The 23,924-nt window shown below is 38.5% G+C and overlaps 1 protein-coding gene across 1 annotated transcript; it reads left to right on the top strand.

The window, feature by feature from the left end:
- On the top strand, positions 1–23,911 carry LOC111221523 (microphthalmia-associated transcription factor-like). The gene is made up of 10 exons (XM_022744951.1): positions 1–26; positions 5,125–5,374; positions 18,578–18,790; positions 18,902–18,997; positions 19,133–19,241; positions 19,652–19,735; positions 20,090–20,146; positions 20,425–20,500; positions 20,745–20,892; positions 22,476–23,911. The coding sequence occupies exons 1-10, from the start codon at positions 13–15 to the stop codon at positions 22,878–22,880; spliced, it is 1,452 nt and encodes a 483-aa protein (XP_022600672.1). The 5' UTR covers positions 1–12; the 3' UTR covers positions 22,881–23,911.
- The last annotated feature ends 13 nt before the right edge of the window (positions 23,912–23,924 follow it).

The raw sequence follows: 23,924 nt of genomic DNA, 5'->3' as shown, positions 1-23,924 counted from the left end.
TTAGGGACAAACATGAAAATAAAAAGGTAAGAAACATGTTTTTATCCTCTTTAAGTTTTAATTTTTTTTTATTTTGGACATTCATGTCTTTTTGGTTGATTATAAAGGTGACAAATGCTGTATCCTGTGTTCCCATGTGTCCTTTTCCATGTTTAACTGATGGGTGTCTTTTAAAAGCAACTGCATAAGTGTGTTAAACTTCAGCTTTTAACATTTTCACAACTGGCAACATATCAGTTGTGTGTCTGTGCTACATATGCACACTAATCATCTTCACCACGCTTTGTTAAATTCAGACTGTGAAGAAATGGCTTTCTGCGGTTTTCACAGAATTAACTGTCAACAAGTTTACAAACAAGTCAATGGGACTGATTTTGATGGCGACACAGTGAATTTACCCATTGAGATGCAGCATTTCAACAGATGATTGACATTATTTGTGGGTAAAGGTGTTGCAGTGTGGTCAGGAAGTGTCACTGCCTTTTCTGCGAAAGCATGAGCAGTGAATGGTCAGCAGCAGTCAGCTGAGTCATGTGTGAGTCCAGCGTCACGTCAGCTCATTGATCTATTTTGTTTAGATATCGTAGATATTGGATTCTGCAATTTAAGTGACTAACATATTTCCTAATGCATATTTAAGGAACAAACTACCAAGAGTGGATATGGGTAGAACATGGCTTATGCTGTTTCTCTTTTTTTGGCCAGTTGTGCTGAGATGAGTGTTTTCATATGTACATACTCATTAACTATTAACATAACTAATGGATATAAATTGTGTTTTTATCTTCTTTAGGCTTCCAGGGATACATGTCATTAGACTGTTGATTGTTAGGTCAAGCTCGATGTATTCTCGCTTATGCTGACTGCTTACAGGCTGAAACATTGACATGAATATCATGGCCCCATCCAACAATTACGTACTGATTTAAGTTTTTATAACATTGGGAAAGGGACTAATAAAACAGATAGCAGACAATTCTGCTAATTGACGGTTGGTGGCAACAGTGTGCAAAGAAGCTAAGTCCCCACAAAAGCAGTGAAGAAGAAGACTGCCGGCTGGCAAACATGATGTGAACAAGGCAGGATTTAAAATAAAAGATGGCTTTGCAAATATTTAATGAGAAAGGACTACAGGGCACCAACTTAACTGAAGTGAAAAGATTCAAGTCAGTAAGGTAACTTTGTGTTTTGTTAATTGTCATAAATGAATGTAACTGTAGTTCCACTCCACAGTTACAGTGCAGTTTTCAGACCCCTTCAATTATTTTTTTTCACATTTTGACTCTAATCAAACAAGAAACATCTCAAAGATGAGCAAGAGAAATTGAGGCACCTGAGCTAAATGTCAAGTGTCACAGCAAATGGTCTGAATACTCCTGTCAATATGATATTTCAGTTTCTCCTTTTTATTAAATTTGCAAAAATATTCTAAAATTCAGTTTAGTTTTCACTCTGTCCTTATGGGTTATTGAGTGTAGATTGATGAGGGAAAAATTATATTTTTTTTAATCTTAGTAAAAGGCTACAACATAACAAAATGTGAAAAAAATTTAAGGGGTCTGAATACTTTCTGAATGCACTTGGTGGATGCTCTGGTCATCCAAGCCTGGTATAACAGTTGTTTGAAAACCTCTGGATCAAAGTATATACACTATCAACTAATGTTGACAGTGCAGACAATAGCAGTTAATACAATGAATAAATATACCCGATTATCTTGAATTTAATGGTAATAATACATCCGAATTAAACAGTGAACACCACATTTGTGACTTTGGAACAAAATTTGAAAACGTCATGTGAATTGATTTTTTACTTTACACGCACACACACAAAATAATTTAAGTTAATTCATTTCAGTTGTGCACTGCTTTGTGTGGTTACAGTGACTGTTAGCACCATGCTCACAAATACAACAATTTCAGTCCACATAGCCCATTAAGTTGTAGGTCAGTAAATTAAAGTCAAATGACATTTTGGTGATTTAACAGTTATTTTCACAGTTCTTCATTAAGGTCACTTGACTTACTGAGACTGACACTCACTTAGTACTGCTAAAAGTCATGCATCCAAAATTCAAGGTTCAAAATTTGGTTTTACTGACCTTGACATGGATTATGGCCATAACCAATGCTGTGAGGTCATCTGGACATACATCATAACATTTAATGTCCTCTTTAAAATGCAATTATCACCCATTGTTTACATACATTCACTTACATGCACAAGTCTAATTTAAAAAATGAAAATGCATTATTTTCTCATGGATATCAATGTATTTTTAAAGTGCAGTAAATCAATAAATGTAATTTACATTAATCAAATTACTGTTTATTTTCTTGTAACTTACCAAACCCAGTGAACAACAATGTAAAATAAACATATAATTATAAATTGTTATTTTAATTTATTTGTTTTCCTAAATTTATGAGAACTGTGTATAAACCTGATTTTGAATTGATGACATGCTTCAGAAGTACAGAAAATGAAAGTATGAAAACCTCAGCTGTAAAACATGGTTCAATACAGTGATGTTTGTATTTACTGACAGTTCTTTCTACAAAGCATTACATTATTAGAGTGGGTTGTTCACAAATCAGAAAGTCAGTTGCTCAGTTCCCAGGTCTTCCAGTCCACATTTTGTAGTGTCCTAGGACAAGATACTGAACCCCAAATTGCCCCTGATGTATCATCAGTGTGTGTGTGTGTGTGTGTCTGATAGAGAAGCGCTGTGTGAATGTGTAAATGACTTGTAGTGTAAAACACTTTGAGTGGTCGATAAGGCTAGAAAACGCGGTGCGGTCCATTTACCATTACCAAATAATAATGAGAAATAAAGCCAATATCAACAAAACACAAGGGTTGACAAATAAATTTCCTGCTCTCTATTGCTGTTAATCTTCATTTATTTATTTATTTAAAAATGTTTCTGTGAAGGTCTTGTCTTGGGAAATAATCTACAGGGAAAAAAAATTCTTGGAAATATGAAAGAAATATGAATGAACAGTCACAGCCAGTACAATTAGACAAACTCCTAAGAAAACTACTATTCATATCACTTTGACTAAATAAATTACACTTTTGCCCCAGGATCTGGGGATAGGATTTACAATGGTGAAGTAGCACTAGTCACGAGCAACATCCAAAAGAATCGTCACAATTTTAAGAAAGAAGGTGCAGATTTTTGTGAATAACTGAGATATTCTTCAGAGAAAAAAAAACTAAACAAAAAAGATCATTGAGCTTCTATCCCAGTCCTGAAGCACTGCCACTGGTGATGTTGAAGTGATAGCTGTAGACCGGGGCTAGATTTGGCATACCAGCCTAATTAGTGCGATTATCACACAGCTGCACAGGCTGAGAGGATTTGAAGTGGTTTTTATCAAAAGAATCATTTTCCCAGGGAATGCCTCATCCTGACAGCGTGTGCACTGCCAGATCCATTTCGGTTTGGGATGTGCAGGCGCTGTCCGCTCAGACATGCTGCACATTTGAGAGGGTGAACTCAGATCGGAAAGACTGAGTTTTTGCTTTGTGTGCTATTGCATGAGTAAAGCCGTGAAGTGATTAAATGGTTTCCAAAGGGGTACAGGTATTGTGCTGCCTCAGACCTTTGGAGTCTGGTGGCACATAATCCACACCAGCTTACCACCAGCTTCATTCATTCTTTGAGCTGGCAGAGCATGGAGGGTGAACTAAATTTGGCTGCTGATGGTGGGCTAATTAACAGAATTAACAACTGCAGTAATGACTCAGTTCTTTGGACTTGGCTTTCAGTTCTGTTGAATATGGGCTAATTTGGAGTTATGACAAATTGTGACTTAAAGCTGCTCTAATCAATATTTCTACATGCAACAGTGGACGTGTATGTAGAAGGGATCATATGTCTTGATGAATCCACCAAGAATTATCACTGAACTTTAATGTTTTGGTTCAGTCTCAGCACTCTCATTAGTGTTGTTTTCAGACGCGGCAGCACCAGACATATACACCAAAATTAGCAGGTATAAGCAGGTTTTTTAACCCACTATTGACCCCTTTTCCACTGCCACTTCTGTTTAGACTGAGGACACACACAACTCCAAGGAGTGATGTCATCACGTGCAGTTATAGAGCACACACACAGATGCAGAAGAGAAAGGGTAACCTGCTAGCTGCCGTGCAGACTGGTAAAACGTATCTGTCACATCTCATCCCCGGTTCTGTGCTCCTGTAAACATGTCGGAGCCTCTGTGTGAGACGCTTCGATCTGTGATTGTGTTTTCTTACAACTTATTTCAGGGCTGCAGCTCACTCTTTCAAAAAAAAGGAAAAAAAAAGGGATGTAAATTAGCGGGTTCACCCGGGTCTTACATTTACATCACTGCCAGTCGGTGCGAGAGCCAATAAATACCCGCGTCTACCGCAGAGTCATTTGACCCAGGTGTAATTACCGATTCAACCATTTTCCATTGCCTGCAAAAGCATGACGTAAACTTTTGACCAGTGGAAAAGGGGCTCAAGTTAGCATCTAGCTGGACCTAGCTAGTGGACATAGTGGAGCACTGAGCTACTAAAGAGGCAGATGTTTCCCTCAGGAGTTAGTGGAGACTAAAGCAGAGCTAAAAGGAGAATCACTATTGGATTTATACTTCAGGTGGACACAAACATGACTCCAAATGAGCTGTTTCTCAGTGTCTACTGAGTGTGTGCAGTAAATGCTGTGTGTAAACTGTTTGCTGGTATGCAGTGTTTACAGCTTGTTATAATCTAAATGCAGCCCAATGGGGCATGAAGTATGATTATTATTGTAATTCAGGATACATTTACATTTATTCGCATATTCAGTCAGAGCAGTCTGAATTACTAACGTGTAGGAAGCACTGTGCTGATGTTTAACACCCCTTTCTCATATTGCTTCTTTCACTCTCATTCACAGAACAATAACTTACTCTCAGTAAAAGAATCTCTGGCTTCCCTCTCTCTCAATCATCATATTGTACTCCACTACAATACCACATATTGCTCACTCGCTCAGGATGGCTCAGAGTAATGCCAGTGACTGTGCACACCAGCATGTTGTTTAGCCTGGTCTGTTGAACTCCTCCCTCTTCTCTTTGCCCTTGGGTGGGCTGGGGTCTTCAGTGCTCCCCCGGACCTGCATGGCCTCTGCAAACGCTTCCAGAGTCCCCCCCCTCTACCGTCCGTGACGTCACAGGTCCGGCTCGGAGAGCAGCCAGTATTTGCCTGTCACCGGGGTCAAGAGCGCAGGGAGGACCGAGAAAGGAGGACCAGGGACCTTCAGCGCCACGGCAACCAGCACACCTTCACTGTCCATGTCACGCCTCCCCCTGGCTGGCCTGCTGTGAGCCAGTCGCCCATGGAAGTTCTCAAGGTAAGACCACCAACAGTCTGGTACACCTGTGTGAGCGAGAGCCGTGATGTGAAAGGTGACATTGTTTTGTAAACAACATAGCAGTGGAAGCTCTCTTGTGTATCCTTGATTCCAGGTATTGCAAATTGAATTGCATGCAAAATTTCCATTTCTTTAAATTAGAAATTCAACAGGATTGTGGACTTTGGCTTCAGGAATTCCTCCATGTGTGTCAGTGCCTGAGAGACAAATACAGTCCTCTGAGAGTGGACTGTGTTAAATCCATAGGGGGGATTATCTCTTGACAGAATTCCTGTTTCCAGACATTTGGCATTCAACTCATTTAATCCTATTTGCTCCACTATACTGACATATTTTCATTCATTTTATTCCTGGTGTGACCAAATAGACCAAATAACACATGAGAATACAAAGATGGTTTTTTGGAAGACAGTATCTTTTAGATAGCTGAGATGAATGCATCTTTACTACATTTAATCATTGTATTTTGAGGCCATAAAGATCAGGACCAGTTATCAATTTTCAACTCCACAGGAATTACAAATGGCTGTGAAAAAAATTCCAACTGTCAGACTGTTGATATATAGTTGTCTGTGTTCGGTTTAATGATTTTCTGTCCATATGAGTTAAAAAAAGAAATCTTCATTTCTGCCAGTTAGCACAGATATATGCATGTGATATCATTAAGTCCAATAAGTTCTGCAAGATGAGTGTAACGTCTCTGCTGTTGTGTGATGGAAATAAGGTTATAAATGACATCACTTGTCAACTTGTATGAAGTACCATTTTCATCTTTGACATTATCAGTGTATTTATTGATTGTACAATAACATAATCCTTTAGCACTATACCATTCCTGCGACACTGTCACTTGGTACATGGCTCTCTATTTTCACGTGGTTTTGTGTCCATGTGCAGAACAGAAAATTACTATATTGTTGTTTTTTTTCCTTCATAATAACATTAGACTGCAGTGGGATGATGCTCTGAGGCTTATACTGGAATATAATTATACTGTTTTTCCTCTGTAAGAACGGTTGCACTAATACTCAAGCAGGAAAACTACTTGGGGAAACAGTTTGGAGGAACTTTTTCTCATACTGTATCATTTTCTAGACAACAATGCCAGTTTCCTGGACAAACCCTTTTTGACAGTTTGAACCTAACCTGTCTGTGGATTATCAGAGACCCCCCTAAAACCGTGCAGGCGAGGCAAAATTAGCTTAGAAGTACCAGGCAGAACTGCTGGACCATGAAAGTGAAAACATAAAGCTCAGATGAGGTTATCCAGAAGGGGAGGAGGGACCCTTAATTAGCCAGGTTACCTCTGACCCCTCTGAGAATCAAGTGATCAGGGATCAAGGCAAAGGCAGGCAGACATTTATTAGACACTCACTTACTTCATAAGTCAGCAACAAATATGTTCAAACATGAGCTCATTTAAGAAAGAAATTAATTGATACATTGCAAGATAATTAAATCATTAAAGTCTGTCAGAGTGAGCCTCCTCTCTCACTCTCACTTTCCATAACTTTGGGGGATGTAAACAGACAGTAAAGTAAAAATAGTTGCTTGCCGGCTACAACTTGAACTCAGATTTTAGCCTAAATTTACATTTTGGCAAGTTAGCAACATCAAAAGTGTGCCGAATTGGCTATTAGCGGTTCTTGTTCGCCCATGTACCCATGAATATACAGACAAGCATCACTGGATTACTCTGATACTGAAGAAAAGTAAAAAATGTGATGATTCTCCAGCAGGTTCTGAGTCACAGTTAGAAGGAGCACCTGGACTTACGACTCCAAGAAGGAGCAAGATTTTATATGCAAATTGTGGTACAGAAATTCAGGTGTGGAAGTTTTTAAAGTGCCTCTGTGAGCTGTGTGTCACAGCCACTGCGGCAGCTCTTGATAAACCATTCAACTAAAATAATTAACTTGTTTTTTTTAACATTGTTTTAGGAACACTACCATGCACCTGCCCCTTTCACCTCATGTAGTGTCTTTGCCAACAACTCTCCCTCCACAGCCCCCCTTCAGTTCTCCTAATACAATAAAAAAAATCAGCCTTAACAGTAAAAATATTGTAAGAAAAAGAGTTTAAACTAAAGCCAGTCACTATCACAGCTGCCATCCTCACCCTTTTTGCACCTCCAAGTTCCAAGCAGAAAGAAACTGTCAATTCAGAGAGATAATCTGCGTAACTTTGTTTCCATATAATAGAGTAATTTATTTCTATGTCTTTACCCTTAAGCTTTTTAAAAAAGTATTTACAGTTTAGATTTTTTTTTATCTGTGTTGTAGACCTGGACAGGATATAACAAAGCATTTATCTTAGTTTAAGATACTTGATCGATTTATTTCTTGATCCAGAATAATCTACAAGCAATATGTTTGTCATCTAACATCAACAAAAGTGTGACAGCAAGTACAAGTAACAGCAATTGTGAATTTTTACTATTGGAACAACATACAGCTGCTGTGTTAAGTTATCACATAGCACTGTAAAGATCCCCTGCAGACATGCATTACTGTGAATAATGCAATATTTTGTCCAAAATCTATTTCCTGTATTGCTTAACTGTGGGAAAGATCCTTTAAAACTCATCTCCTCTAACCCTCAAGTGACAAACTCCACAGATAAAGTGCGGTACAGTGACAGTCAAATCTCCACAGAAACTAACAAAAGAAAAACATTACATTTAAAATAATCAATTATAAAGTTATAGCGTTATCCATGATCCACAGTTCTCCCCAGACGCATCACAACGAGAACTATCAAACTAAAAACTATCAAACTAAATTATTGGTCGGGGTTAAGTCAGAGTTGACTTCACACAATGGGACCTTTCTTTTGCTTCCACGGTACACTACAGCTAGGAAAGTTTTCTTGTCTGTGTATTGCAACTGTTCTCCTCGGAGCTGAGTTGTGCGTACATCCATGTCGTCTTAGATGTTATCAGGGTTGTTATAGAACAATGACTGTTGAGGAGCTTCACCAGTGGCAGTTTAGAAAGAAATTCTAAATTTGTGTTATGGACCAAAACAGCCAAAACACTGTCATAAAAATGTTGAATTGCCATTAGAAAAATCAATGATGAATAGACTTTTTTTCACAGCAGGCATTTTGACTTGTCATAGCATGAAAAAAAGTGAGCCTTGACTGAGTGATTGACCATGTGCAACATAGCAGGGCCCTGGGCCTGGCTCACCTACATGGAATGCATGTAATGATATACTTGTGCTTTTCCTTCTCTGACATGTCAGAGTGGCAGCTGTGAGAAAGGTCTAAGGTTTAAATTTCTTTTCACATCAATGATCAGTTTACTGCTCTTGGAACTTGACTAACTTGACTGTGTTATTTTACTTACAAACCCGCCTTCAGATTTTAAGGGTCCTATCCTGGTGTTCTTACGCTTGGATCAACTCTTAAATAAATCAGTCTTAATATAAATCTATACCATTTAGAATTTTATTGTTTCCAAACACTTTAAGCTGCATGAATCAATATTTACTACATGAAATGTGAAGGGAACAAATTCATGGTGAATTATCACCTGACTGCACTCTCCCTGAGCTCTAATAATCGTTTCAGCTGCAACTTTAATTCTTTGGTTCACTCTCACCAGTCTCGCTGTTCTAATTTTTAAATGTCTATGCATAACAACAGCTTTTGCATTCAGCCATTCCAATCATACTAAAACTATTTTCCAGTATATGAACATATTAAAGATGCTAAAGGGCATAACGAGCATAAAATTGATCTATCCCAAAGACATCATGATTGACTTTGGATATATTCACTAATGGGATCAAATACAGTCATATATTTATTGATGGCCCTGAAAAACCCTGACTTTTAAAAATCATCAGATTCAGCTCCACGTGCAGGCATTAGTGGTTTACACTGACCTTTTCCTCAAACTCCAGGCACATTGAGCTGAATAATGCTACATGTTTGTGCTCTTTGATATTCGGGGGGAAAACTCTGAGGTCTCAGACTGAGCCGAAGCTGAGCTAAGAGAGCCTTTTGTTTGTCTGACTCATCAGAGTATACCTAAAGCTCTGTTCTAAATTTCCAGTTGATTCTTCAAGATAATGTTTTCAAAGAGAAAGACATGTCTGTACAAGTTTCAAAATCCACTGCAAGAGTTCTCTAGCAGTTTGCTGTTTTACATTGACAAACTTGTGCTTTCTGTTTTTTAGAACAGCATGTTATTCGTAAAGTACGATAGTGCTGCACTCTGTGACCTTACCCTTGCTGCTTGTGGGGAACATATTCAATTCAACCCAGTTTTGAATATATCGCAGAATCATAACATGCATTATCTCAAGGTACTTTACTTAGTAAGGTCACATATTACGGAGAGAAGCCCAACAGTTCCCATCATGAGCACTCATGCGACTCAGCGACAGTGGAGAAGAGAAACTCTTTTAACAGGAAGAAACCTCGGACAGAGCCGGACTCGGGGTGCACGGCCGTCTGCCTCGATCGGTTTGGTTGAGAGGAGAGAGTTAGGAAACTAGGAGCAGCTGTATTCAAGCACTGTCAGTCTGGTTGTAATGGTAACAGTGATACTTTGGGGTGTAATAGTGTTACAGCAGCACCAATTAATAATAATAAAAATAATAACAGTACAGTACAAATGTACAGTATGTTGTTTGAATGGCTTCATTCTTTAATTCTGTTGCAGCGAGCATCACTGTCAGAGTGCAGCGCCCTGCACTGGGCATTATAACCAGGCTTTGTGTATTTATGTAGCTGCTAAATTAAGGTTTATTGTTTGTCACTTAAGCAAGTGCATGTTCTTAATCCCACACGGCTCGGACAATGTGCCTCATTCTTGGAAGAGGATGTTACATTCTTGCTAATGTTACCCTTTAGCCACAGGCTAAGGAGCAGAGAAGACATCTCTTTGTCCCAGGCTCCTCCTCTTGATGAAGAGGTCTGTTGCTACAGTAGCTGTTATTTGCTGTAGAGAACTGTTACTAAGGGCATTAGGCAAGAAAGCAAAATCTACTTCCTTGAGGCGATGGCGGAAATCAGCACATGTAGTACTCATTCATCTTAAAATCCAGCTCCTATTATCACTTTGGACCTATGAGAGTGTCTTTGTTGGTATCAGTCAGTTAAACCTCCTGGAAAATGAACATTTGGCCTAAATGTTGGCTCCTTAGTTACATCAATGTTTTGTATCTGTTTTATAATATGCACAAATGTACTTTTCTCTATAGGCTTCATCAATTGTGCAAAGATTGTAAGAAGAGCACCACTCTAGCGTCTAGCTACCTTGAATACACATGCTGAGATCTGAACTGATCACACAGACTTTACACTTAAATTAGTGCATTCAAATTTCTCATGAAACCAGAGCAGAAAACAAAGCTATACAACATTATCCTGCTAAACAGACATATTTAAAATAATGTTTTACTGCTTGTGCTGTAAAACTTGACTGGTGTTTATACTGGACCTACTAGGAGCTGTAGTGGGAGCTCTGCTCCTCCTGTTATCTGCAGTTATTGCTGCTTGATGCACAACTATCGGAAGCATTTGGATTTTTCTGGATTTTAACTTCCTCAGCTCTGTATCTTTTTAAGCTGAACCATGTAAAACATGTCAGCCACAGTCCACTGCTGCCTCAGTGTTTAAATGATGATAAAGATACAAACATGTGAAAAGTAAGAGTGTGGGTGGAGCTGGGCAACTGAACAGAACGTAGTTAGCTGGAGAGGGAGACACGTGAGGAAGATGGCGGTCACATAGAACCAGAGTGGGCTCCGCTGGGCCGATCAGCTCATCAAAGCCTCACAGCCTCATCTATCTTTCTCCCTCTTGCTTGTTGTCTGTCTCTCTTTGATATTTCATCTTTTTTTTTTTTCACATTGAGCCACCGGCCCAGTTTGTGTAGCAGCCCATCAGGAAAAGCTCTGGTTCAGCACTCTGCTGCCACACCACTGTTGACAACAGCTTGAACGGACAAAAAAACTTTTCTTGTGTTTCAGAATTTTCCAAACTTTACAATAACAAATTACCCTCAATTTGAGACCAGGGGTCTCACCATGGGTAAAAAAACAAAAACATCACATATCCAAATTTGCATTCCTCCATGCCAACCTCATGTCCATCGTACGCAGGTTTCTAATGGTTTTGGTCTATTGGTCCGACTTTAGAGGCGATACAGTGACACCGCTATGAACTGGTGAAAGTCCATCACGTGTTAAGATGCTAATATCCTTGGAGAGGCCCCTGGAGATCCAGTAGCACCGAAAGTCCAAGATGTCCAAAAGTTTTTTGACATTTTGCAGAAACCTTATTCACAATTGTTTCCAACAAGGGAGGTTCAGTCTATAGTTTTGTGCAACAGCGAACTCCATACAAACTCCACTAATGATAGGTCTCGTGTTCTTTATCTGACGTGTGGGCTGAAGTGGAGGATCAGAGATGAGAGTAGAAAACATTCTGCTGTTGTATGCTATAGAACAAACACTGTGTCTCCTCTTCATAGATCTAAATCTGTAAAAGTGGAAAAAAGTTCACCAGTGATCTTGATCTTGCAACTTTTTAGTTTGTCATTTCCCTCAAAGCAGATAAATATCACCATTCAGTGCTATGAGGTCTAAATAAACACATGCTGATACCAGATTACTTCTGTCTACTAGCACCTACAGATGCTAATGAGTGAACAGTAGAAACCAGAATCACCAACAATACAGGTCTTACAGTCTGTTTTACATGTGGTTCAGTGAGACTGGCTCTACTCTGAAAAAAACTTTTACCAACCACATTTATTATATTTATTTAAAAACTTTATTTAATAGTAGTTTATTCTATATTAGTCATGTTTATGTTGTCTAAGCATTCCTTCAGCTAACACTAAGTAGATCCACCACAACAGGTTGCTTGATGTGACATTTGTGCAGTTTTGGTGTTGGCCACTCCAAATGTCTTAGTCAGTAAACATTACATTGCATTATTCACTGTGATTCAGATCAGCTGAAAACAACCCAGGAATCTGGAAGCAACAAGTTGGTGGCAGTTAAAAGAACCTCATCTTAACCTCTCTGCCATATGAATCACTGTTTTGGATTGTAATGGAGCTGGACTTTTAAATATGCAATTTAAAGGCCACATATTGTAGAAAGTGAGATTTGCACTGTGCAATGTGTTATTTTGATTGTAAAGCAGGTCTAGGTTTCACATGAATACCTGTAACAAAAGAAACGCTCAATCCACAGAGAAATGCCCACAGCCTGTATTGAGAAAAAAACATTGACCATATATAAAGATGGAAATAGTATCTGTGATGTCATCCATAGGTTTCTGAGGAGTTTTGATGGTCAGAGTGGGCTGCTCTGCGGGTGCCATCTTGGCAGTGTCTGACTCTGCTTAACTCCCAGCTAATCTAAAAATGGGTAAAGAGGTGGGGTATGCGGAAGCTGAGACTTCGGTCAATGCTGGGTCAATAACTGTGGCAAACATGTGGCCCCATTTGCATCGTTAGCACAGCTCTCTTGCTTGAAGGCTAACCTAAGGCTACTTAATTTCCTCTATAATTAGCTTGTTAGCGAGCTAAGCTAAGAAGCCAGGTATAATGAGTGCTGATGCAGAAACCTAATTAGTGATAACATATAAATAGAATTATAGAATTTCCTTCACCTCAAAAAGCTCATGTTCTGTTAGTCAATTAACTGCACAACAAGTGAAGTTATTTATCTGATATTTGCATAAAAAATCCTCCTAAAGGCATCGACACCACAAACACACATGAAAGGGCACACTCTTTTACTTGAATTAGCTGAGGTAATTCCCAGCAGACAGCTAGAGGGTAGACATCTAGTGGCAAGTCAGCTGTGATGGCACCCACCTGTCACTCAAAGCAAGGCCATAACCTCAATTTTGCAACTTTTAAGTCTTAATAAAATGTAAACAGGTGAATTATATGATTATGTATTGTATAATTATATATAATTATATAATAATTCACACCATGTACAGTTATCATGAAGGGGGAAATTAGCTATAGAGACCAAAACCGTTTTTTCTACCAGGCTGTAAAAGTGTTTATTTCTGCTGTAAAGTTGGACATTTTAACATGTGATTCTATGGGGATTGAGCCAGACTCTAGTAGCCATTGGAGGAACTGACTGGACTTTGGACTTTTGGTCGGACAGAAAATATAACCTGAGGAAGTCACATCATCATTAGGATTTTATCGATACTCTTATCAGTTATTTTTTTTATTACTGTGTAATAATAATCCATAATAAAAATTAGTTATATTCCTGAAATTAAAACAGAGTGAAGTTTAAAAACAGTAAATGATATGAATCCATTGCTGGACTGGTAAGACTGGTGGAGGGAGGATGGGCTGGTTCGCACCCAGAAAAATCAAAGCAGTTGAAAATAATGTTTTAATGCTAATGTTTGTGAACAGGTGCTTTGATAAATTACTGCTACCAGCTTTTGACTTACTCAGGTTTTATTGCATCCAGAGTAATGAGTGTAGATGTTGTGTGCCTGTGTGTGTGTGTGTGTGTGTGTGTGTGTGTGTGTGTGTGTGTGTGTTATCAAAGAACTGATGGTCTGGGTCCTTAATAACATTAGGTTTGTGCCTTGTTCCTGAAACATGAGTCTTGTGGTGACTTCTGTTATATATCCTCTAGCTCCACCATTATCCCAAAATTTATACTTTTACACAAGAAATATCAACACGTCATGTGCCAACCTAATGGTGGACAACATGACGTACTTCTTTTTGAGTACATATTGGCCTCAATAAACGTTGCTTTAGATTTGTGGTTTATTTTGTTTGTAAAGCTATGAAGATGTAATATTTTCTAAAGCTGAATCTCTGCATCACCATCAAATCAACTGTAGCTGTATTAATGCATTTAAGAATTCAGTTGCTCCCAAGAATAAGAGCATATGGCGACATTGAAGGGTAATATTTTACTGCAGAAATGTCTCTCTTTATGATTCATGTGGCTGTTAAATCATTCGCTGTGCACTTGAGTTATTGACAAGTGGTTGCCTTTGATGTGATTTGAAAGCAAACATCTCAGTAGCTAGTAGTTCTAATGTAGCCATCCTATTAAATTTTAGCAGACAGTAAATGTTTAGCGTCCTCCTTTGACGAAATGCCCTCAAGTGTGGCTGACTGCCAAGGATGTAAGAAACCGAGTGGAGCTGGCGGAGAGATATGAATGGATCTGTTTCTTTTCAGGGGTCAAGGAGTGACGACTATCTCTCGAAATGTTATTGGTCCTCAGGGCAGAAGTCTAAAACATGGACCCATGTGCTCTTCTTGAGAAGGTAATAAACCTCTGTCTCACAAAGAGTCTATGAATAAAGTGAGAGCTCGGCTTGCTGTAGGGATAAATGAAATACATCCCTTGTTAATAGTTCCCCTTCAACCCAAAGGTTTGGCTGAGGGAAAAGGCCACACTGTCAAGGGGGAGACAAAGAAACGCTCTACTATGAGTTTACAAAGAATATCCTCTCTGTTTGATTCTGTCCAGCCAGGAGGCACATCCCCTGAGTTTGTGCTCACCTCTCCAGCTCCTAGTGAGTTTCCAATAATCCAGACAAAGACGCGATGCTGTGTGTCCCAGCAGCGTTACACGAGATGCAGCGGCAGACGTTTGCATTAATTACCCGCACGGCCGATAAGGCTTCATCACACGTGAGGAAGGTGATAGGCAGCTTAAATCCTTGGGTAAATGTTGGATTCTGGTGGGGAGTTTACATTTCAACATCGTGAATAAAGAAGCATAAAATCGGCTTTCAATGCAGTATATCAACCCTTGCTTCTTTGTGCGCTCTGCTTATGAAAGCAGATTCATATCTTCGTGGACGGTGACAAAATGTAAGTTGCAACACTGTAAATAATCGATGCTTCAGTTGAGCAAAGCATTTTTTGCACTTGCATTAATAAATGTGGCAAAGTACTCAACGGTTAAATTAGAGAGCCCAAATTGGAAAAGACTCTGGTGTGACATTGATGTTATCCCTCTGTGGAGTATTAATTACAGCCTAAAAAGCTACAGTGATAGTATTGCTGGCACACACAGCTCATCCAGTGTTGCTGTGAGCTTGGAACAAACAAGTCATTGTGAATAAAATGTCCTAAATAAACATTTCAAATAAAAACAAAAGACAGTTGTCTATGGACATTGTTACTTTTATCCTTGAATGCAACTTCAGTTTAAACATCATATCAAATTGGAAAATATTTGACTGTAGACTAAATAATACTGGAAAAAAAGACTTTTCTCTTTTATATTAACAATTTCAGATGGTTGTGTGCTTAAACATTTGTAGAGCATGATTTCAAGTTAAATGGACTGACTGTTTGTACTCTATGGACAAAGAGCCTTATGCGTCACCAGAAGTTCACTCATGTAAAAGCAGATGTATTTGCCAAAGCCTTGTCTTGTGCACTCAGTCATTCTGCAGACGGCTACAAACTCAATGTTTGGTTTCCCTGCTTTTGTTAGTGTATTACTCCTGAACATGATTCATTTATTTCCATTTCACCAAATGAACCCACACTTACTGAGATTCAGAATTTCTTATTTAAGTGACAAGAGAAAAGAGAAAGCATTTGCTTTTTTATTTACTACAACGCAATATTTACAACAACAGTAGGTGCGTTTCCATTAAGCTGCTTAATGCACAATTTGAAACTGAGTAAAGAAAAAAAACAAAAAAGATATGCTCACGTGAGGTGGTTTTTCAGACTATTCAACAAAGCAATTATGTTTCGCATAATTGAAATGGAAACACTTTTTTCGCGTTCAAGTTGTGGCGCCTGCCGTAACATGCCCCAGGGAGCCAGTGCCAACTGAGAGGCAGATGCTGGAACTTCATCGTCACGTTTAATTGGAACAATATCGCAAGGAAAGAAAGCCCTGCTTTATTTATATAACATCACTCAGTGGGAACACAGACCATTCACAATTGCGTTTTGCCGACTTTTCACTTCTATTTATGGAGACCTGGCTAGTGTTTTCTGGGCTCTTCTCCTCATGTGAGAAGCCACTACAAGTCTTTAAGGATGTGATTCAAGCCAGAGTTGGGAAACAGGTCAGGTCTTTTTTCTTTTTTTTTTTGAAATATTAGAGCAAATGGAAGGTCCTTGGTAGGTCTAAATATTGATGTTTTGGCATGTCCCTTTCCTTCCTCATAATATCACAATTCTTGACGGCTGAACCCACTGCTCTCCCAAGCTGAATTGATTTACGGTTCCAGCCCTTCATCCCCCTCCTTCTGATTGCGCATCTTTCACCACTTTTGAAGGGAACCGCATCATCGGATGTGTCGTGATTTCACTCTTGTCTCCACCAGCACTGGAGCTCCACCACGCATCCCTGACTGCAAAATTTTTTTAGAAGTCAATCACCACGCCCTCTGGGCCCCTCGCAGTGCACCATTGACTGTGCTTGGCGCCATGATCAACTGATTCACAAAAATAAAGCCTATAAAAAGCTTCTGGAGGAGATAAACTCCCATTGACTGCTGCTCTGCTGTAACTATCAGGGTGGATATCAAACGCTTTCTAGTACAAAGAGATGCGACCTAAGATGGACAAAACCATATCTGAAGAGTCAAATTCAATATGTTTCTCAGAAACCACTGAGCCTGAAAATGCTGTCAGCCTGAATGAGGCCATTCACCTTGTTTACCCTTCAAATGTGACTGCGTAACAATTCATGGTTAAATGTAGTTAACCTCTAAAAATCCAAAAAATGGGTGGGTTGGTAAACACACCATACATTTGGGTTTTAATATGGCTAGCCTGTTGAGAAACAGTGGTGTCAATTGTGTTCCTGGTGCTCAGAACAAATAATGTTTTATACTAGATGAGCAGAACTAAAGATTAAATGTTAGTTGGCCTTAAGCAAGCTTCAGTTCGCAGACTACTTGCCAACCAGTAGAAAGACTCCTTTGTGCGCTGGAGGTGGTGACGTCAAATGGGCTCTATAAAGACATAAATTCATAGTTAAGCTGGAACAACAAAGCAGTGGGAGGATGAGTCTTGGTGTCCTCCTCCATTTCCTAACTTGCATAACTAATGAGCCTTCAGCCCTGGATAAATTAAGCAGGACTAGTGACTGCTCTCATATTTGCACAAACTAGCTTGCCGTCCGCACTGTAGGCTAACAAGATAAAGGGATTATATACTGTATGTAGATTGTTTTTATTAATTACCACTCTAATAACATGTTGGAGATGCTTGAATACAGCCACTATCAGGTGAGATGGGTTGATTTTTTTTTTTTAATTTCATATATGTTATTCCAAAAAAAACAAACAAAGACAAAAAAGCAGCAACAGATTTTTGGACTACGACAGAACCTGAAGATAAAGCTAATATTTCATCTCTGTCTCATGCTTGAAATAGCAGTTACTTATGTGCCATTACATACTGTGACTTTGTTAGCCACACTTCCTCAACACTGTTTGCAGCTGTTGATGCTATCGGAGATACACAGTGACGCTAGTGGATGCAAAACTGTTTGTATTTGCTGCATTAGTTGTCGAGTTGCTGCATGACTTTAACTGGTCATAGATCATGTGACACGGCTGAAACGCTCCACAGTGTCTCTTTTGTGGAGAGGAGAGTTTTAGTCTCCCTTAAATAAAGTTAGCCAGTGTCAGTGGGAAAATGACGCTATTAAAATATTCATTGTACGTTTCAGATCAGTCTGTAGTTTTCCTGTGCAATTTAAAGATTTGAAATGTAATTTGAGAAGAAAGATCTGTTTGAATACAATTTCTACAACAAAATCTACAGCATAATTATACAAATTACATGACAGCAGTCAGACTCGAAAGGTGGCTTTTAAAATGGTGTTTTCAGTTTCCAGTCGTCATAATACAGCTTGATCCCTTCTGCAAAGCTCATGATTTGACATTTAACATGAAACTGAATCAAACACATCTTTAGTTTTACAGATTTTACTTATTTGAATTGAACACATTCAAATGTTTATTTCAAATAAATATTCACAGTTATTTTGTTTCCTTTAAATATGTTTCCACAGATTGCTAAAAAATGATTATTGATGTTTTTTAACCATTATTTGCGGTCTTTAATCCTTGTCTTCTAATCTACTAATACTAAAAACATTCATATACTAGACTTGATGAAAGAATTAACTGAAAATCTCTACAAATGTCTATGTCTTGCTCTCGCAGGTTCAGTCCCACCTGGAGAATCCCACCAAGTACCACATCCAGCAGGCTCAGAGGCAGCAGGTGAGGCAGTATCTGTCCACCACCCTGGGTGGTAAAGCCGGCAGCCAGTGCCCCAGCCAGCCCCCTGAGCACGGCATGCCGCCCGGGCACGGCAGCAGCGCCCCCAACAGTCCCATGGCCCTGCTCACCCTCAGCTCCAACTGTGAAAAAGAAGTACGCCTCGCTCACTGACTTCATCAAACTCAGAAACCCTGACCAACTGTAATCACAAATATGTTTTTTTTTTTTTAATCATGAACTCAAATGTGATTTTATGTTACACAGATGGATGACGTCATTGATGATATCATTAGCTTGGAGTCAAGTTACAATGAAGATGTTCTTGGACTCATGGACCCAGGACTCCAAATTAACAACCCGGTAATTTTTCAAGGATAGATCTTGTAAATATGACTTCAAAGGGATGATGTCCATTTCTTAAGTAATATACAATACTCAGCTGTTATTTATAATTATTATAACGACACATTGGATATTTTGTTTTATGCTCTGCAGCTCCCTGTGTCTGGCAACCTTCTTGATGTGTATGGCAATCAAGGACTTCCACTCCCGGGCCTCGCCATCAGCAACTCCTGTCCGCCCAACATTAAAAGGGAATACACAGGTAAACCACAAACAGAAACACTTGATCATTCTTTTTTCCCTGTTGATTTACTGTTCTTAGGCATCATATGGGCTGAGTTGAAGTGAGAGCTATAAATTCAGACTGTATAATCACTTGATAGTCAATGTAGTACGCTTATCTGTGACTAGCAAGTGCAATAAACCTCACTTCATCTTGTAGTCAAATCACATTAAAACACACACTATGGAAAGTTTGTAATTTGTCTGAAGGTCTGATTCAGTATTTTTGCAGTTGCATTGTAAATTATTGTTTGATCAAGGAGTAAGAAAACACGTTTCCATCATACTGTACAGATGAAAGCTTTACTGTAAGCCAGTGTCGATATTGTGTGCAATTTGGAAATGCACAAGATACCATTAAGTCAATTATTTGCCACATAATTACTCCAGCTCCTGGCATGAAGCAAGTACTGGACAAGCCTGGATCCTGTGGCCAGTATGAAAACTATCAAAGGCCAGAGGGCTTTCCAGTAGGTAAGCAAAGCAAAATGAAGCGTGAAAAAGATGACTGATGTTTTGTAAACTGTTTTCAATCTGTACCTGCAGTATTTTTTGTATGACTGAATCGCACACAATATGAATAAACTGTAATCGAGAAGCTAATTGTGATGATTGTAGCTTTGTTTTCTGCTGTAACGATCAGAACGTGTGAATGATTTCATGTCGGCTGTGTTTATGCAGCATGAGAAAACGGTGACAGATTTACTGTACAGTACATCAAATGCTACCATGCGATCATTTTGTAGACCTGCTGGCTTATTACCCATTCAATCAAATTATGTCGTTTTCTCAAAAGCCCTGACATTCACATTTCTCTTTGCTTCACAGAGGCTGAAGTTCGTGCTCTCGCTAAAGAGAGACAGAAGAAGGACAACCACAATTTAAGTAAGTCCAACCAATCCAATATTTATAGCTCAGCTATTTTCATAGCTTTTATGCTTTTCCTTTTTGCATGTAGTATTTCTATGGAAAAAAAAACCTACATTTCTAAAATCTGATTTAAATATTATAATTTAAAAGAAGTTGTAAAATGTTAAAACATTTGTAAAATATATATATATTTTTATTATACTGAGTTATTCCGTGGCCTGCAAAGCTACGCATACTGCAAAGACTGGTTTACCAGGCTGCTGTGCTAACTGCTTTTTCTCCTGAAACTGTAGTTGAGCGAAGACGGAGATTCAATATCAACGACCGCATCAAAGAGCTGGGAACTTTAATACCCAAGTCAAATGACCCGTGAGTTTTTTTTTTCTCTGTATTTATGTGTATGAATGAGTGTGCCCATCCAGCTGTCTGTTTGTCTGTCTATTCATCAGCTTTGTTTTTGTTTTTCTTACATCCTCCTCTTCATGAGTCCAAGTGTCCTTAAAGTCTAAGTGTAGAGCTCATTTGCTCAGAGGGGCCGTAAAGAATCCTGTGCTGTTCTGGTCAGATGGTCAGCTGACTCTGACTGTAGATCTTTGTCTCCTGTATACCCCAGAGACATGCGCTGGAATAAGGGCACCATTCTGAAAGCCTCAGTGGACTATATCAGGAAGCTGCAGCGGGAGCAGCAGAGAGCCAAGGAGCTCGAGTGCAGACAGAGGAAGCTGGAGCACGCAAACCGCCATCTGATGCTTCGTATACAGGTGGGTCAGTCTGACACGGCGAAAAAGATGAAGTAACAAAATAGTTCAATAAAGTAAAATTTTTTAAATCATGGAAAAAAGTGGAACAAACCACCAAAGGTGTTCAGTAAACGGAGCCCAGATAGTGCTTCACTAATTCAAACAGTTTCAGGATATTTCATTAATCTGTGCAACGCCTAGAGGCTAAGGTTAGAATCCTAACATCACAGGTAATTAGAAGCATATAATGACATATTAATATTGTAGGGTCAAGGTCAAGTCAAGTCAACTTTTGTTTATATAGAATCAAATCAAACCAGAAGTGATCTCAAGGCATTTTTCATATAGAGCAGGTTACTGATCAAATGATTCCCACCATGAGCGAGCAATTGGTGACAGTGGCCAGGAAAAACTTCTCTTTAAGAGGCAGAAATCTGGAGCAGAAGCAGGTTCTATCTGCCTTGACCAAGAAGTTGTTATTTATATAATATAATATATTATTTAATATATTTTAACTGACATAATTTTTTTTTTTTTGCACTTAAGGACTAGTCAATCAATGCAATAAATGCTCTAGTTTGCTTCCTTGTCAAGATTTAGATGAGAAGGTCATTACCACTCTCATATCTCATACCTTAACATGAGGCTACAGCTGGTTAGCTTACCATAGCATGAAGACTGGAAACAGGGGAAGCAGCTAGCCTGTCCAAAGGAAAGAAAAAAATCCACCTACCAGCACCTCTAAAGCTCACTAGTTAATATAATCAATCTTGTTGGTTTAATCTGAACAAAAGAGCAAATCTTATGTTTATGTTTTATAATTAAATGACATGTTGTGGTTTTAGAAAACCTAAATCAAGACCTTTTTCCTTTATACAATTTATGCTATTTTACTGGCATGTCCATTTATTCTGTTTTTATTTTCTGGATTGTTTTCATTTTAATATGCTACTTTTTATTTCTGGTTTTAACATCTCCTTGCTCTTTTTGGATTTTATTGCTTTATGTTTGTTTTCTTGCCTTTGGTGTTTCACAATAGCGTTTCCTCACTTCCTGCATGTTATTATTGTTTTATTTTTTATTTATTGCTTTATTTATTGTTCTGTATTGTTTTTATTCTATAAAGCACTTTGTGTTACATTTTTTGTATGAGTGCTACACAAATAAAGTCTGATTTATTGATTGATTGATTTGCCACACACAGTCAGAAAACATGAGTTTCAGCCAACTTTTGTAGGACTTGTACAAACCCACATTCCCCTTAGTGCCCTTTAAAACCACAAACTATCATCTCTGTGTAAAAACATCTAAAGTGTGAGAGTTTTAGAGGTGCTTTCAAGCAAGATTTTTTTTCTTTTACCTCTGAGTAAAAGTAGTTGTTTCCCTCTGTTCCCAGTCCTTATGTTAAGCTAAGCGAACTGCCTGCTGTCTGTAGCTTCATATTAATCGTACAGACATGGGCGTGGTATCATTTTTCCCATCTAACTCTTGGCGACAAAACAAATAAACACCTTTCCCAAAACTATATATGAAGATGTGCATATTTTTAATTTTTGGCATTGAGTAAGACGGTTCATGTTTTGTTTATCTCTTTATTCATCAAGGAGTTGGAGATCCAGGCCCGGGCTCATGGTCTCACAGTGGTGTCATCTCCATCTGTCTGCACATCAGAGTTGATGGCACGGGCCATTAAACAGGAGCCTGTCCTCGGCGACTGTCCCTCAGATCTCTACCAGCACAGCTCGGCTCCCGACATGTCCCCTCCAACCACACTGGACCTCAACAACGGCACCATCACCTTTGACCAGATCCCTGAAGATGCTGGGGATGTTGGCCCTTATGGAAACTCCAGGACCTGTAAAATGAAGGAGTTGGTAAGGGACAACACCCTGTCGTCGATTTCCCCAACTGACCCCCTGCTGTCCTCCATGTCCCCAGATGTGTCCAACAACGTTAGCAGCCATCACAGTTCCACTTCTAGTATGGAGGAGAAGGAGCATGGCTGTTAGCATTATCCAGTGGACAACATGACCACCACTGAGACACTCTGTCTGTAGCATCCCATCAATGAGGCACCTACATTAAAGTGACTTACAGGTATACACATGACTAAGTGGATAAAGGAACTGAGAAGCAAATTTCCTCTTGATCTTCCATATTTTATCTCTATTTTTGTCCATTTATTGCTGAAATTTTATATGTTACTGTGACCTTTTTTCATTTCTCTATTATACACAGTATTTATGCCGTCCTATAATCTTGATTACCTATAGATGGACAGTTAAGAACAACTACAAAGGACAATCTAATTCAATCTGACTGAGACATACTGTATGTCTACGATATGCTGTCATTGAACACTGGTCAACTTGATGATTTCACAGTTTTTACCCTTTTTTAATTCTTGTATTTTTTTTTTACTTTTGATATTTGTCCCAAATATAAAGCGTAACGAACTGTCCATGGCAACTGTGATAACAACCATGTGAAAATGTGCAGAGAAGTGTAAAAACTTAAGCCTTGTGTTCAAATTTGCCAGAAATAAAAAAGATTTAATTGTTGCAGACAAAATGTCATAATGATAATAATAATAATTGTTTCTTAACTCTTTATTTAAATTTAGATTATTTTTTACCCCGAGTCCTTGTATGTATTCTAAAGAAATAACAAATCAAACACTGACCAAATGAGAAGCATTATTATTGTCACCATGAAGTATTATATTATTAATATCATTTATTTATTTTGTATTGTTTTTCTTTTATTCACTGAGAGCTCATTATGTTCGTACCGGTACTTAAGATTTTTTTTCTGTATAATTTTTAAATTTATAATGACCCAAAAACTAGTTATTGATCGTTTCTTATTCTGATCTCAGAACTTTAACATTTATTTATACTTTATGTCCCAGTTTAAAGGTAAATAAGACACATGGAAGGAAAAGTAGTCTATTACAATAAAAGGGTAAATTAACCTTATATTGATTATATATTCCTGATGTGATACATCATTCTTTGTTTATGATGAATGTAAAATAAAAATGAAGAACTGAA

The sequence above is a fragment of the Seriola dumerili genome, unplaced genomic scaffold, assembly GCF_002260705.1.
Source record: "Seriola dumerili isolate Sdu_G_001 unplaced genomic scaffold, Sdu_1.0 BDQW01000088.1, whole genome shotgun sequence".
Classification (NCBI taxonomy): Eukaryota; Metazoa; Chordata; class Actinopteri; order Carangiformes; family Carangidae; genus Seriola; species Seriola dumerili.
This window is presented reverse-complemented; position numbering and strand designations above follow the sequence as displayed.

Coding starts and splice junctions, on each gene's coding strand:
- LOC111221523 (XM_022744951.1), top strand. Junction 18,791..18,901: donor GCTCCAACTGTGAAAAAGAA/GTACGCCTCGCT, acceptor TATGTTACACAG/ATGGATGACGTCATTGATGA. Junction 19,242..19,651: donor CATTAAAAGGGAATACACAG/GTAAACCACAAA, acceptor TAATTACTCCAG/CTCCTGGCATGAAGCAAGTA.